At 37.5% G+C, this 16,598-nt stretch overlaps 1 protein-coding gene across 1 annotated transcript; it reads left to right on the top strand.

Moving 5' to 3' along the window:
• The first annotated feature begins 375 nt into the window (after positions 1–375).
• LOC124909522 (LOB domain-containing protein 36-like) lies at positions 376–1,368 on the top strand. The gene has a single exon (XM_047450208.1). It carries the CDS (start codon positions 376–378, stop codon positions 1,366–1,368), a length of 993 nt encoding a protein of 330 aa, XP_047306164.1.
• Positions 1,369–16,598: the final 15,230 nt, after the last annotated feature.

Below are 16,598 nucleotides of genomic sequence, written 5' to 3'. Positions count from 1 at the left end.
TTGCCCAAGTAATTCTGATCCTAGCTAGATCTTGGTAAGTGTCGAGTCTTTTTTAGAACTATTCTTTTCTCTTTTAGTGTAAAAATTGATCGATGTTTCTTTACATAATTAGTAATCTTGATTCTTGCATTCCAAGATCGATCAATGTTGATTATTATTTTTCAAACTTCTAAAGTTCATTCTCAAAGATGGAGTTGGATTGGATTGGATTGGATGCATCACATATATATATTTGGTTAACTTTTTGTTTACATATAGAATGATATACGAGTGAAAAGAATATATAATGCTGCATAGTTTGTTTATGGTAGAATATTTGATTGACATTTTGTACTATATATGTAATGTAGAGGAGAGAAATTGAAAGAAAGAAAAATGGAGCCATCACCGAATTTACCTCCGTGCGCAGCGTGCAGATACCTCCGTCGGAAGTGCAGAGATTGTATATTTGCACCATATTTTCCGCCTGACAATCCTTCAAAGTTTAAGAGTGTTCATAGTGTATATGGAGCGAGTAATGTTTCAAAATTTCTCAAGGGGTTGAATCCAGACCAACGGGAGCGTGCGGCGAATACCCTGGCTTACGAAGCGGAGCAACGTTTGCGGGATCCCATGCTTGGCGTGGCAGGTGTAGTATATCAACTTGAGATGGAACAGGCTCAGAAGATGGAACACCTTCAGGCGCTAAGGATGGAATTAGCTACCTATGTTGACCCTAGAGCCATGTGGCCCATGGGAACCAACCAATTTCCATCTCAGCCTTCTCAGGCCTCTTCCTCTTCTTCAAACATGAATCAGCATCAACATGAACCACAATCGCACGACCAACACCGGTCTGCTCAAGTTGGATTCGACCTCAATGCTTCTCCATCTCCGTCGACTCCATCTCAATCTCAGGCTTTGGGTTCATTTGAGGAGGGTAGTGTTTATAATCATCATCTTCAGCAGCAACATCATCATTATCATCCATCTCTATTTCCATCTGGACCATCTCCATCCCCATCACCATCTGGACCATCTCCATCGGGACCATCTCCATCTCAGGCTTTGGGTTCAATTGAGGGTGCAGTTTATAGTCATAATCTTCAGATGCAAATGACTCCAAAGCAGGAACCACTTCACGCGGTAAAGATTGAAGTAGCTAGCCCCACAGCCATGTTGCCGATCAAGACCCTCAGCAATCATCCTTCTCACTCTCCGGCTCATGCTGATCAACAATTAGCCAGCCCGGCCCCGCCGCAACAAATTCTTCAGATCTCACAACGTCAACTAGAACCGGCGGCTGCAACAGCAAAACCTAGGCTTAATCATCAAGAACATCAAAACTCTACACAACTCGCACCGAAATCTGGAGACGAAGAAGAGTAAATGAGTGATCATGAGTACTATCTGAAATAAATAAAAAAAAATTACTTTTTGTTTTAATTCATTCATACTATAAGAACTAGCTTTTAGGTCATTCCATGGTTAACATTCGATCTAATGCCCAATCGTCAATCATTCATTGCATGATTTTTATTAGGGAACCATTGTCTCCCAAGCAAGGTGAGAAATTAAAAACTAATTAAGTTAAAAATATAGATACTGAAATAACAAAACAATTTATTTAATGTGAAAAATTTTTAAAAAAAAATTGGATTATATATGTTGTGGGCAAGAGAAATGCATATACATTATTTATACCGAATAAATAATGTATTCACATAAAATTAGGTAACATTGTCATATCCTCCTCCTCCCAAGCAATGTGAGAAAATATCACTAGTTGTCACAAACTATATTGTTATTTGTTGTACAATAGAAGGCTTAAGGTAACCAAGTCCCAAAATGACATAAATGTCTTGCTTTTCTTTAAAATATAGTGTAGTACACCTAAATAGTTAATTAATGGAGATGACAAACATTAATAAGAACATTAGATAAAAAAAAACCTCAAAAGAACATTAGATAAAAAAAATAATAATACCCAAAAAGAATTAGAGATCAAATAAATAAAAACAAAAAGTATTAAAATAGAAATTAAAAATTAATTAAGTTAAAAATATAGATACTGAAATACCAAAACAATTTATTTAATAAGAAAATAAAAAAAATAAAAATGAATTATATATATATATATATATATATATATAATATATATATATATATATATGTTGCGGGCACGCACTTGAAATCGTATACACTATTTATACCGAATAAATGATCCATAAAGATTTCTAAATATATATCTTAAAATTGTAACATTATGTACTATATTTTTGTAAAAGTTAATGCAGAGTGATAAACATCATTCTAAGATAAATCAATATCTATAAAGTTGATCAAACACATAATTATGTATTAAGTATGATTGTGTCTTAATTTTTAACTCAAAATAAGGGGGGAATGAAGAATATAGTTTTTTCTTTCAAAATTATAGAGGTGTTGCTAGCGAAGTTGAAGCCAATCTTGCTCCACCATATAAATGTGAATGATTTAATTATTATGTTATTATATAAATAATATGAATTAGAATTGGTGGGCATTTTAGAATTACAGCGTCGTTATAGACTCTCGTTGCAACACATCATAGGTTCAAGTGTATTATTTATCTGTAAAATGTTATATTCACACTATAATTCGGAATGAAATTGAAAATAGTATGATAATATATCAAATATCATAAATTAATGATCTTGAGAGAATAATATTATATATATATATATGAATTACTTATTATATTTATAATTTTGTGTCATATATATACATTCTTTGGTTTCATCAAAATTATTTAATTAACATAAAAATTATTAAAAACAAAATAGATACGTTGCTGACACGAGGGGCTAAGGACGTATATATGAACCCCACATCACGATAATCAAATTCACCTAAAATAAGAGAACCATTGTTACCTCCTCACAAACAAATAATATGTGAAATTAGATGTGTTCAACCAAATTAATTAAACTAGAAATTTAGATACTTAAATACCAAAATAAAATAATTAATGTAGAAATTAAAGAAGAAAATTGAATTACAATCTCCGCATCAAGACGATCGAAATCACCTAAAATTATGAAACTTTTTCATTACTTTCAATCACTCGTTATTGTCATTAATTTTGATTTTTTTTTTTAAGTTTCTTATCCATTGGAAAGATATCTAATAGATAATTGGTGCTCCCTGTTAGATCTTCTCAAAGGTTGTTCAACTAGTATTGGTGTAGTTTTTCCTCAATATATCCAGTTGGCTCGTCGTCGTTAACACTATCATCGTCTCCATCCTGAGTGTCTCCCCCATGATCAAAACTCATGGCAGGTGGAGTTGCATCCAAACTAATAGGAATATAAGTGGAGGAACTAGCTTCTTCAACTCTGTCACTATCACTTGTAACTTGGTCTTAAAAAATACAACATCTCTACTTCTCATGATTTTCTTTGTCATCGGATCCCATAACCTATACACAAACTCTTTGTGACCGTATCCTATAAAGACACATGTCACTTTATTGTCAAGCTACGATCTTTCATCTTTGAGGATATGAACTAACGTCCTACAACCAAAGACTCTCAAATGCTTTTAAGAGACATCCTTTTTCTGTCCAAACCCTATTCGAAACGTCATTGTTTAATGATGTTGCAAGAAAAAGGTTTATCAAGTCAACTGTGGTTCTCATCGCCTCCCCCCAAAAGGACTTGGGAAACTTCGAATTAGACAACATACACCGCATCCTTTCTTCAATCGTCCGGTTCAGACACACTATTGTGTTGAGGTGTCTTTAAATGCGTTTTATCTAATTTGATGTCATGATCTTTAAAATATCGTTCAAACACCCATTATAGACATATTAGTCGATAACTATCACTAAACGTTCTACGATTCCTTTTAAACCAAATGGTCCACTAGAAGATAAGCGGGATATGGGCCTAATGACTCGGACCAACCGAGCTCACTATCTCTATCCAAACTTCCCAACATTTAACAATAAATTGGATATGACCCAATGAATACCAGTCATGTTCCATATTAAGCTCCAAACCGCAACCAAATGTGTCTTAGAAATTTGTTTTACGTTAAGCCATAGATTACGGCTCTCCGATTTTATTTTAACGGTTGTTAACGCCGTTAATTTATTATCTACGTAACTAAAATTATTTTTTTTTTGTTAAAGGTTTTACAAGAAATTAATTAAATAATATTTTATTGGTATTTAACGAAGAATGAGAAATTTTTGGTCAAGAAAAATAAAGAAATACCTTAAACACCCAAAGGCTTATTTGTTGTGGTCCTCCTCCCTTGAAGCACGCTATAAAAACAGTAAGTATAAGACCTCTTGAATTTTTCTATCCCTGAATCTGATCTTCTTTCTTTAAGTCGAATATTCTTCTGATCCTGGATTTTGGTAAGAGAAGGAATAATATTGGTGAGGAGGATCTCTTTCACGGTACGTTTCTCTTAATTAATATTAGAAAAGCAACTATATATATATATATGAGTTTGAGTTTCATTTTTATAAAAGTAATCTTGATTCTTGCATTTCAACTATATATGTAAGATTCATTCTTAAAGATGGTGCAGGGCATGTCCTGGGTTCTTGGATCGGAGGAGGATAAAATGACGACGTCTTACGAAGAAGCTGAAAAGATTCGAATCTTAAGAATATTAATCTCTGAAGTTGATATGGAAATTAGTCAAATTCAGGAACTACTACGTCTCGCAAAGACGATACCCACCACATCCACAGGGATAATTAGCGCCCCACAAGTTCTTGAGACCTCGTCACAAACTCTAGCAGATCAACTTCACGTAATGATGTACCATTTCCAGCAGCAGAAACATCAACAGCAACAATTGCACGAGATGAACCCCGTTAACGACGACCAGTCTGGACTAGTTGGATTCAACCAGCTGATAGATCCATCTCCGGATAATGATGATGATGATGATGGTTCGTCAATTGAGCTGCAAGAACAATTGAACTTCCAAAATCTGCATCTTGAGTCCCAACCTATACTTAATCAGAATTCTCCGCAGCAGAACTCTTGATGATGATGATGATGAATAGTAGTATGGTCTGAAATCAAAGTAGACAGACAATTTTACATTTTTGTTTTAATTATAACTAGCTAGCTCATTCTTGATTAACATTCTCTTAATGCCCAAACTTCAATCATTCATTTCTACATTCATTTATCAATATGCATGCCTAAGTATTAGTTGGATCATCTTGAACACAATAGTATGGAGTAAAGACATGTATTCTTTTTTTCAAAACTCACCTTTTGATACAAGGATCTAAATCAAATTACGTTCCAAATGAATGATGGAGATCATTTCTGAAGATTCTAGGCGAAATAATTCAATTAAAAAGACAAATTTATTTTTTGATTATTTAAATTAAATTAGGGAAAAAAAAAATTAATGTGAATGGATTGACCTCCAAATTTATGGTTCATACACTTTTGAGAATGAAAGCTAGGCCAATATATATAATAATGTTTAATTTTAAAGTGTTTGAATTGCCGGTTCGAGAGTAAATGAATATTTGTGTCGGATTGTATGTTAACACGCTTAAAAATTTAAAACGGTTAAAAATAAAATTAAAAATGTTATATGTATGTTTCGAACTTGTAATTTAACAAAATAAATACAACCATTTAACCAACTAAGCTAATAAGACTTTATTTTTTAAATTCGACACATTTTTTAAATTACGTGAGACATTCTTAACAATATAAGTTCAACTTTTTAACTAACTAATATACATATATATATAATAATGTTTAATTTCAATGTGTTCGGATTGCCAGGTTGAAAACTGTGGTTAATTTTGATATATATGTGAGAGTAATAGATATTTGTGTCGGATTGTGGATTGATCTACCCATAAATATTTTGTGGTGTGATTATTTATTTATAGGGAAGAATGTCAATTTTAGACACTAAGTTGTAAGAATGTGTCAAATTTAATTGTGGATTGATCTACCCATAAATATTTTGTGGTGTGATTATTTATTTATAGGGAAGAATGTCAATTTTACACACTAAGTTGTAAGAATGTGTCAAATTTACTTATGAAGTATAAAAATTCTATTTATATGTATTAACTTGTCAAAAAGTATCAAATATGTTTAAAATAACAAAAATGTTAAACGGCATCAAATTTTTTGTCACATGCAATATTCACCTATTTTTTATTTTTTAAAATTAATTGTTTTTCCATTCAAACAAAACTTATTTTTTCTTACCCATTTTTTTCTCTCATTACCTTCCACAACTCTCCATTTTTTCTAACTTTTCCCTCTTCCCATTAACCCCAAGTTCTTTGGGATTTTACCTTCTTCCTTCTTTGGGCCACTAATGTGTACAAAATTTACCTTGATTCGGCATTGTCCGCTAATGACGATAATGATTTAGGGTTCGACTAATGCAGATTTTGGCACAACGTCTATGATTTAGTAATCGGTCAACAAAAAATTTCACCTGCGGCGATGACTGTTTAAAGTTCGGTTAGAGATCACTTTAGGGTTAACGAAGAGAAGACTTTGGGGTTAATCGGAAGAAGGAAAACTTAGAAAAAATGGAGAGTTGTGGAGGGTAATGAAAGAGAAAAAATAGGTAAGAAAAAATAAGTTTTGGTTGAATAGAAAAATAATTAAAGTAATGTCAATTTAAATAAATAAAAAATAGGTGGATATTACACGTGGCAAAAATTTTGACCCCGTTTGACATTTCTGTTATTTTAAAAATATTTGACACTTTTTGGCAAGTTAATACATACAAATAGAATTTTGATACTTAATAAGTAAATTTGACACCTTCTTACAACTTTGTGTGTAAAATTAACATTTTTCCCTTTTTGTTTATAGGCTAATATAACTTAAAATGTATATTTTTTATACCGTATTTAATTTGAAACTTGACTCAAAATACGAAATTTGGTTATGTTAGATAAAATTAGACCGGTTCACAGAACTTAACAGAAATAAACCTTCCATGCAGGAATAAAGAACCGAACCAGTCAAAGTAACCAACCGGTTTGAGAAAACCGGACGGTCAGATCACTCAACCAGTTAAGAAGCTCCACCGGTCAAGATATCAAACCGACCTGAAACATGACCGCTCAAAAGAAGGCTGAAAACACCAGACAGCCGGTCAAATAACCGGAAGTCATCAGGCTAAGTCAAATGACCGACCAACATAAGAAGATACTTCGGGTATCTGTTGAGAACGATACCAAAGGAACAGACTGAACATTGCCATATTCATACAAGTCCGAGGACAGTCTGTAGGCTGTAGAAAACCGTCCTACAAGATCTTTCTACTTCAGGATAAATCAGAAAGGAAATCTTCCAAGTACAGACAACTGTCTAACCAACAGTCACCATATTGAGTAAAAGACAAACCTAGCAGGTTTGTCTTACACACTGGAAGAACAGACTGCCAAGTCTGTAAAGTTGACCGCCAGGTCTGAACAGTTGACCGCCAGGTCTGAATCACTGAACCTCTGTTCAGCCAATCAAATTCAAGGAAGTGAAATATGACCGTTGGCATATTTCACCTATAAAAGAAGCAGCTGAAGAAGAGTAAATGCGGGACATACGGGACAAGCGGAGACACAAGATACACAGCGAGCAATTAATTTACAAGTGATAAGATTGTGTTCTCTCTCTAGAAAAGGCCTAAGTGCTAAAGTTGAAGTGTGTATCTACAATTTCGGTGCAAATTGTACGAGTGTTATCGAGCAGGAAATAAGTCTCGATCGGATTGTATTTGTATTCTTTAGTGAATATCCTTCTCGCGGTTTCGAGAGGAAGGGGTGACGTATGAGTTTTATCTCCGAACATCCATAAAAACCTGTCTTGTTATTTATTTCCTGCCTGATTTACTTTATAACCGATCTGTACTAACCTACCTACACCGCCTTGACCGACTCTACTCTACCTAAACCGAATCACCAAGTTACAAAAACCGACCCATCAATTTCCAAACCTATCCTTTTCAAAACCGGTTCTGCCTATCCTGTGAGTGTGCTGCTTTAACCTGAAACAAACCACTTCCGCGCTTGAACCTGGTTCAAGGGTTTGTGACAATTTGTGTAGTATTGAAACCCCGGTGTTAATCTCTAACCGGATTAATCACCACCCTTTGAGTAAGACGCGCTATCCGGCCCAACCCCGGTCCCCCAGCCGTGACCTAGATCCTAACAATTGGTATCAGAGCAGTTAGTTTCAATACTCAAGCAAGCATGTCTTTTGATAGGCCACCAATGCTAGAAGGTGATGACTTTGCCAACTGGAAGGCACGCATGCACCTACACTTAATCACCTTGGATGATGAGATGGAGTTCATTCTGGCCGAAGGACCGATAATCATTGATAAGGACAGAAAGGAATGGACAGCTGAAGATAGGAGAAGAAATAACCTGGATAACCATGCTAGAAACCGGATCTCCAACAGTGTGGACAGAAACACGTACTGCAAGATCAAAGACTGCAAAACCGCAAAGGAAACATGGGACACGATTATTCAGATTAATGAGGGAAATGAAAGAACAAAGGAAAACAAGGTAATGGTAGCTACTCAGAAGTTTGAAAGCATCAAAATGAAACCGGGAGAAACAATGAAAGAGTACAGTGACCGGTTCACAGGTGTGCTAGATGAGCTAGCAACTCTTGGTAAGAGGTATGACAACAAGGAGGTTATTATGAAATATTAAGATCTCTTCCAAGTGCGTGGGACATAAAGACAATGGTGATGAGGGAATCAAACTGCCTAAGCAAGATGAAACTACATGATGTATTCGAAGATCTTAAGGCATATGAGTTTGAAATGAGATCTAGGACTGAAGAAGAAGTTTCTGCCTCAACCTCAACCAGAGCACTGATCACATCCACAGAACCAGTTGCACCTGCACCGATCAGAACCGCCGAACAGTTCACCGAGGATGCCATGGCAATGCTTGCACAGAAATTTGGGAGGTTCATGAAAAGAAGTCAACCAACAAACTACAACTATGGTGATAAATCCAATGTAAGATGCTATAACTATAACTATTTGGGACACTTCAAGTGGGAATGCAGAAAACCGAGGAGATATGACCGGAAACCGGATAACCAAAATAACCGAAATAACTACCAACAAACCGGTTAAGGAAGTGAGGTTCAGAAAGCACTGATAGCCGATGATGGAGGAAGCTTATGGGCTCACAGTGACAGTGATGATGAACTCACATGCCTCATGGCAAATGAGGAACATGTATTTGACTCTCCTTGTGAAGAATTACTAAAGATGAGTTATACAATGCACTAAATGATATGGTAGAAAAGTATAAGAACCTACTAGCCATGTTACCTAAGCAACTCAACTTTAGAACCGACCCTATAGTACCCATTCTAACAAAACTAGAAATACCCGTTATAACCGAACCAGAGATCATAGAACCTGATGAAACCCCTACCTTAGAAACCGAGTTAGAACCTGAACCACCACTTAAGACCGAACAGTCTAGTGAACCAGTTCGAGAACTAACCGAAGAGGAAAATGCCCGTCTCTAGTATAAAATGGCCGCATATAAGAGATCTAGTGACATGGTAAAGAAGATGTGTAGTTATAACAGACACCCTTTTTGCATGTTCGGCTTAGGATACAAAAAGGATAGATCCAAAGACCAAAAACCCGCAGAGAAAGTAAGACTCTCAAAGAATGACCTTCCTTTTATAAGTTTCATTAGAAGTTCCTTAACCGCTGAAGAGGAATTGACCGCATACTATACGGCAGAAAAACTAACCTATGTAGGTCCAACCGACTCTGAGAAGTATCTTGACCCTGAGAAAAGGAAAGCCGACCTGCTCAAAAATAGGAGAACCAATCCTCAACCGCCTAGGACAAATCAAAGATCACCCTCATTTAAAGCCTTCGTAAAAAAACCGAGATATTCAAAACCGAGTGCCAAAAAGACGGTTAAGACCTTAACAAAGAAAGTTGTCCGGTTTGTCAAGGTCTGGATGCCCAAGGGACTAATCGCATGTGGACCCAAGTAAATGTGGGTACCAAACAGTTGTAAATATGTACATTTTGCAGGATTTAAAGAAACGGCTAGGAAACTCTGAATGGTACTTGGATAGTGGTTGCTCCAGGCATATGACCGGGAACAACAACCTGCTAACCGACATCAGAATAGAAACCGGTGCACTAATTACTTTCGGTGACAACTCAAAAGGTAGAACTGTAGGCAAGGGTAAGATTGTCCATGGTAACTTAACAATTGATAATGTACTCCTAGTAGAAAACCTACGTTTCAACTTGCTAAGCATTAGTCAAATGTGTGATGCTGGATACACGGTAGAATTTCTTAAACATGCATGCTTAGTTAAGAACTCTCAAGGTATTATACTACTAACCAGAAATAGGCTAGGAAATATCTACAAGGTAGACTGGAAAACTAAGGTAGAATATCCTGTATGCACGATAGCCAAGACTGATCAAACCTGGTTGTGGCATAAAAGACTAAACCATTTAAACATGAAAACCTTAAACTATATTCGCGGTAAAAAGCTAGTTGAAGGTATTCCTGACATAGTATTTAACAAGGACAAGGTTTGCTCAGCATGTCAAATGGGTAAACAAACTAGGTCAACTTTTAAAAGTAAAGGAAATATCCAATCTAACCGATGCTTAGATCTCCTTCACATGGATTTATTTGGACCGATTCAGGTCATTAGCCTAGGAGGTATGCTTTACACCATGGTAGTTATTGATGATTACTCTAGATTTACATGGGTAATATTCTTACCATCAAAACGTGAAACCGCATCAAATTTGATCACACTGCTTAAACGTTTGCAAAATGAAAAATCAACTCGCATTAATAGCATTAGAAGTGATAGAGGTACCAAATTTACCAATAGCACTTTAACCGCATTCCTTGATGAATCCGATATTAGACACGAGTTGTCTAGTGCTAGGACTCATCAACAAAATGGCCTGGCCGAGAGAAGAAATCGGACTCTCAAGGAAGCCGCACGGTTCATGATAGCCGATTCGGGCATTGCTCAAAAATTTTGGGCTGAAGCTATCAATACTGCATGTTATACGCAAAATCGGTCTTTAATTAACAAGTTTCACAACAAAACACCGTATGAGGTTTATTTTAACAGGGTTCCCAACCTTAAGTACCTTAAGATTTTTGGGTGTAAATGCTATATTCATATAAATGGTAAAACCTATCTTTCTGCTTTTGATGCAAAAACCGATACTGGGATCATGTTAGGTTACTCAGCAGTGAGTAAGGCATATAGAGTGTATAACAATAGAACCTTAACCATGGAGGAATCACTTCACGTTGTTTTCGATGAATCGGTTGAAAGTAACACTGCATCATGCTTTGATTTGCATAACAGATTGGAAAATAACAATATCCATTCTGATGGTGAAGATGAAATTCCGGTCTTCAGGCTGTTTGTCCATGACCAAATGGGTAATATTGAAACCCAGCCGGATCAAGCTGTCCCACGACAGGAAGCTGACACCTCGGTTCAAATCGAGGAAATCGGTTGGTCTGACAACCCTGTTCAGCCTACCAATATGTCTAGCATTGATCAAGCAAACGGTAATTTGGTAGACATACCTGAACTGAATTTCAAAAGGAATACTAAACATCCTCCTGAGCAAATTATAGGTGACCCTTCAGAACCTGTTCGAACTAGGCGTCAAATTCTAGAGGAATACTTTAATTCCGCCTTTATATCCCAGATTGAGCCGAAAAGAATAGATGAAGCATTGTCAGATCCGGATTGGATCTTGGGAATGCAAGAAGAATTAAACCAGTTCGAGAGTAATAAAGTCTGGTACCTAGTCCCTAGACCGAAAGATCAACCGGTCATAGGAACAAGATGAGTATTTAGAAATAAGCTCAATGAAGACGGTTTGGTCACGAGGAACAAAGCAGATTAGTGGCACAAGGTTACAAACAGGAAGAAGGCATTGATTTTGAAGAATCATTTGCCCCTGTAGCTAGGATTGAAGCTATTAGGATTTTTCTAGCTTTTGCTGCATTCAAAAACTTTAAGGTCTTCCAAATGGATGTTAAAAGTGCATTTTTGAATGGTGACCTACGTGAAGAGGTATATGTGGAACAACCACCCGGTTTCAAAAGTGCTGAATTTCTAAACCATGTATACCGGTTAAACAAAGCTTTATACGGTCTAAAGCAAGCACCTAGAGCCTAGTATGACACACTAACCGCATTTTTGTTTAACACGATTTCACCATCGGGTCGGTGGACAAAACGCTTTTTAAGTTTGAGAAGAAGGAACATATCCTACTTGTTCAAATCTATGTAGATGACATCATCTTCGGTTCAACCGATCCTAAGTTATGTGATAAATTTTCAACCCTGATGACTAACAAGTTTCAAATGAGTATGATGGGATAATTAAGTTTCTTCCTAGGTCTTCAGGTTAAACAACTCGAAGAAGGAACGTTCATAAGCCAACCCAAGTACACCAAGGAGCTTATGAAGAAATTTGGGATGGACACATGCTCCTCAGCAGCTACTCCAATGAGCTCATCGGTTAAATTGGACAAAGATGATGAGGGTCAATCGGTAGACCTGACCGCTTACCGGGGCATCATCGGTTCTCTCCTATACCTGACAGCAAGTAGACCGGATATTCTATTTACAGTCGGTGTGTGTGGAAGATTTCAAGCCAATCCAAAACAATCCCACTACACAGCCGCAAAGCGAATATTGAAATACCTAAAGGGAACACCTGATGTCGACTTGTGGTATCCAAAGGATTCGTCCTTTAACCTAACGAGCTACTCAGATGCAGACTATGCAGGTTGCAAGATTGATAGAAAAAGCACCAGCGGAACATGCCAATTCCTAGGTGACCGTCTTGTCTCATGGCATAGCAAGAAACAAACATCAGTAGCCACATCAACCGCAGAAGCTGAATACCTGGCGGCCGAAAGCTGTTGTTCACAACTTCTTTAGATCCAACAAAAACTGAAGGACTTCGGTGTCACAGCCGAAGAGTCTCCGATTTTCTGTGACAACACAAGTGCCATATCAATCACCTATAATCCGGTTCTACACTCCAGAACCAAGCACATTTACATAAGGCACCACTTCATCCGGGAACATGTCATGATGAAGCATATCCGGTTGGAATACGTATCAACAGATCAACAAAAGCCGATATCTTCACCAAACCTCTACAGGAAGCTAAGTTCTCTCAATTCAGACTTACACTCGTTTTAACCGATATTAGTCAGATCATCCCTAAGGATGCTTAAAAGGAAAACCGGTTCGGACAGACAAAACCGGTAGTTCTTCCTAAACTGTCGGACTTCAAATTTCCCAAGGTATCTATGGAAGAACCGCCTGGTTTATCAGTCAGAGTAAACCGACCGGTTATTTAGTGCATGCACCAAATAACCGCATTGGGACGAACAACTAATAACTGACCGGTTCGGAAATAGGTTATCTTAGATTATTTGAACTTCAAACAAAAGTGGAATAATTATCAGTGTTTAAATTTATCTGTTCTGAAACATTGCCTTTTCAAAGTAAAATGGTCGCACCTAAAAAGACGTGAAGATTTGATATCTTTCATGGTCCAGGTCTATGACCAACATCCTAGGCTGCAGACATGTCTATTTCATGCAAAACTCTTTATCTTATGGTCAATAGACATTATCACCTGTGATACCTGGATAATAGGATTCTCTCTCCACTAGTATATAAGTTGAACAAACCTTAAACAAAACAATCACAAGCTGCATAACTCTTTCTCTCACTAAGACAAAATGTCTTAGTTTCCCAACATCCTTCAAGTGGATTTCAACTCTACTCAAAGCACTGAGCACTATGAGATCTTCAAGATGATTAAATCACTTGAAGATACTGGTCTCCAACACTTTCTATATGACAAACATGTCATCTATTCTGAGTCTGTCCTGGAGTTCTTTTATAACCAGGGTCTTTCGTGGAACTCCTCACTTTGACACTCACATCCAGTCAAAGGTAGGAGGTATCGTCTTTGACTTTACCGAAAATGACTTTGTCAGATGCTTTAACCTACCAAAGCAGGGGCTAACCGATCTCAACATACCGGCCGAACTAAAAGCCGAGATCTCCTTAGCCTTTGTCCGGTCAAGCCATCTAGTGGATGACCACGGCGCTAAGTCATAATTGAAAGCTGAATACCAGCTTCTCAATGATGTAGTCGGTCGAGGAATCCTGGGAAGGGATGTGACCAACACATACTGCACCGCCGCCTTCAACATGATGGCTGCTATAACTACTGGCACACCGGTCAATTGGTCGAGGGTACTGTTCGACGTCCTAGTCTGGATGATTAGCGTTAAAATAGTTGGCCTCATTCCTCAAATAAGCTGTCTGCTTCTAGAACTTGGAGTTCCGACATACCCTGGGGAAGGGCTGAACCAAGCTCAAGTGCTAACCAAGGAAATAACCGACTCGTTCTATGAGAGGTTTGAGAAGGCATGGAAGAGGAGGAACCGCCACCCCAACGGTCACACCACCTCAAACGGATATTAGGTCACTCCTTCCTACACCCGGTCATTTTGCTGCACGCACCGGGTGTATCTTTGTTCAATATCCTTATGATCATTTCGGTTTTATCTATATTCTCTTCGGATTAGCCTAAGTTATCTTCAATTTCTATCGGTTACTTTTCAGCGTGTTATTGCATGGGTCATTAATGAAAAGTAACATTTAATTAATGAAGTAACCCCCAACTACATGAGTAATCAATACCCAACTAACTTGGTTACTTTTCAACCAAATCACACCTCGAGCTCCGCAATTAATCAAAAGTAACCCTTTTCCAATGCGTTTTGAAAACATAAATATTCTCTTCCTTAATAAGACAAAACTGACATTCAATGTTAATATTTTTCGTCCAAAACCGAATCTATATAAAGGGCTATCTTCTAATCAACTCAACACATCCTAAACACAAAACTCTCTTGAACTCTCTCTCTCTTAGCAAAGTTAGAATCATGCCGAGTCAAACTTTAGGAAACTTCTTGAGCATCTATTTCGAATCCTGTATGGAATATTGGGATCTGGAAACCACAGAACTTATGTTTGAATCTCTCATTGACACCGGTCTTCGAACCTTTCTCGAAGAATCCGGTCCCATACTTCTTGAGGATGTCAAGACTTTCTTCAGAAGTGCTTGCATCAGAGGAAACTATATTGTTTCCACGGTAAGAGATCATACCTTCTGGCTAGATGAAGCCGAATTTGCTCATATGTTCAATTTGCCCACAGAAGGGTTTCTGACTTTCCAACACGGGTGGGAAGCGACGTAACCGACTACTCGGAAATGTTCTCTGGAACCGATGTACCGATGGAGAACTACGGGTTAAAAACCCGCCTAGCTCACCATATCCAACTCCTCCATGAGATTGTTAACCGATCTATCATATGTCAATCTCCGAACCAGCGCTACTCTAAGAAAATATTTGACATGATGACCTACATCGTCAGCAATACGCCTATAAATTGGTCAACGGTCATTTTCCAGAACCTGAAAATCATGGTGCTAACTAAGAAAGGTCTCGGTTATACTCCTCACATCAGTAGGATCATTCTCAAGTAACGTCCAGAATTTGGACCCGGCACACCGGAATCTCCTTCAAACATCCTTGACATAGATGGAGTGGAAGAAAAACTTTCAAGAGTCGTTATCACATAAGTTATCTTTATTTCTTATGTATTTCTATTTCCAAATCGATCCATATATCGGTTTCTATCTTGTACCTTCTCATTCAATGAAACTCTATTTCAGTCTAAATAACCGGATCCAAATAACAATTCAGAACATCCATCTAAGTAACCGGTTAATATTGTCAAGTAACTTCGTCTTTATCCGGTCAATATCAAGGAAACCGCATCCTCGCGGTTATGCACGGTATTAAAAAAAAACGCTTAATCAAAAGTTGTAAACAATTCAGGACATTCTTCTAAATAACCGGTTATATTGATAGACAAAACACCGCATCACTGCGGTTCACAATACGGTTTCGAAAGGGGGATTGCGTCATCAAAATCTAAATCGAAAAGTTTGGAGGGAAAATTCCCGCCCAAAGAGCTCTTGCTCAAAAATTCCCGCCTCTACTTTGGCGCCCATGGCTTGCCGCCATTTTGGTTACCGCCCATTGATTCTCGCCCCTTGGATTACCGCCTTTTGACTTCCCGCCCAAAGTTTTCCGCCCTTTGTCTTGGAGGAAAAAATCCCGCCAAAAGTTGATGGGACGGTTGGGCTTCCAGACCGCGCCTATAAAAAGGGGCCTTGGTCATTTCATTTTTCTCTTACGCGAAACAGTTTTCTCTCTCTAGGCTCTCAAACTCTCTCACAGCGGTTATTCTCCTGTTTTCTTAAACCCTCTCAATCATCTAAGATGGGTCGTGATTCGGCTTTGTTCAAACACATCATTCAGGTGGATTTTGAGGAGATCCGCCAAAACGGTTCGGCTGAGGCAAAGGAAGTTATTAACCGGATCACCGAAGCCGGACTCGAGTATTTTCTGGGTGGTCCCTTTGTTCTCTACAGAGAAGCGGTTGAAGAATTCTTCAA

This window comes from Impatiens glandulifera, chromosome 1 (genome assembly GCF_907164915.1).
Source record: "Impatiens glandulifera chromosome 1, dImpGla2.1, whole genome shotgun sequence".
Taxonomy (NCBI): domain Eukaryota; kingdom Viridiplantae; phylum Streptophyta; class Magnoliopsida; order Ericales; family Balsaminaceae; genus Impatiens; species Impatiens glandulifera.
Note: the sequence above shows the minus strand (reverse complement) of the source record. Positions and strands in the feature narration are given on the sequence as shown.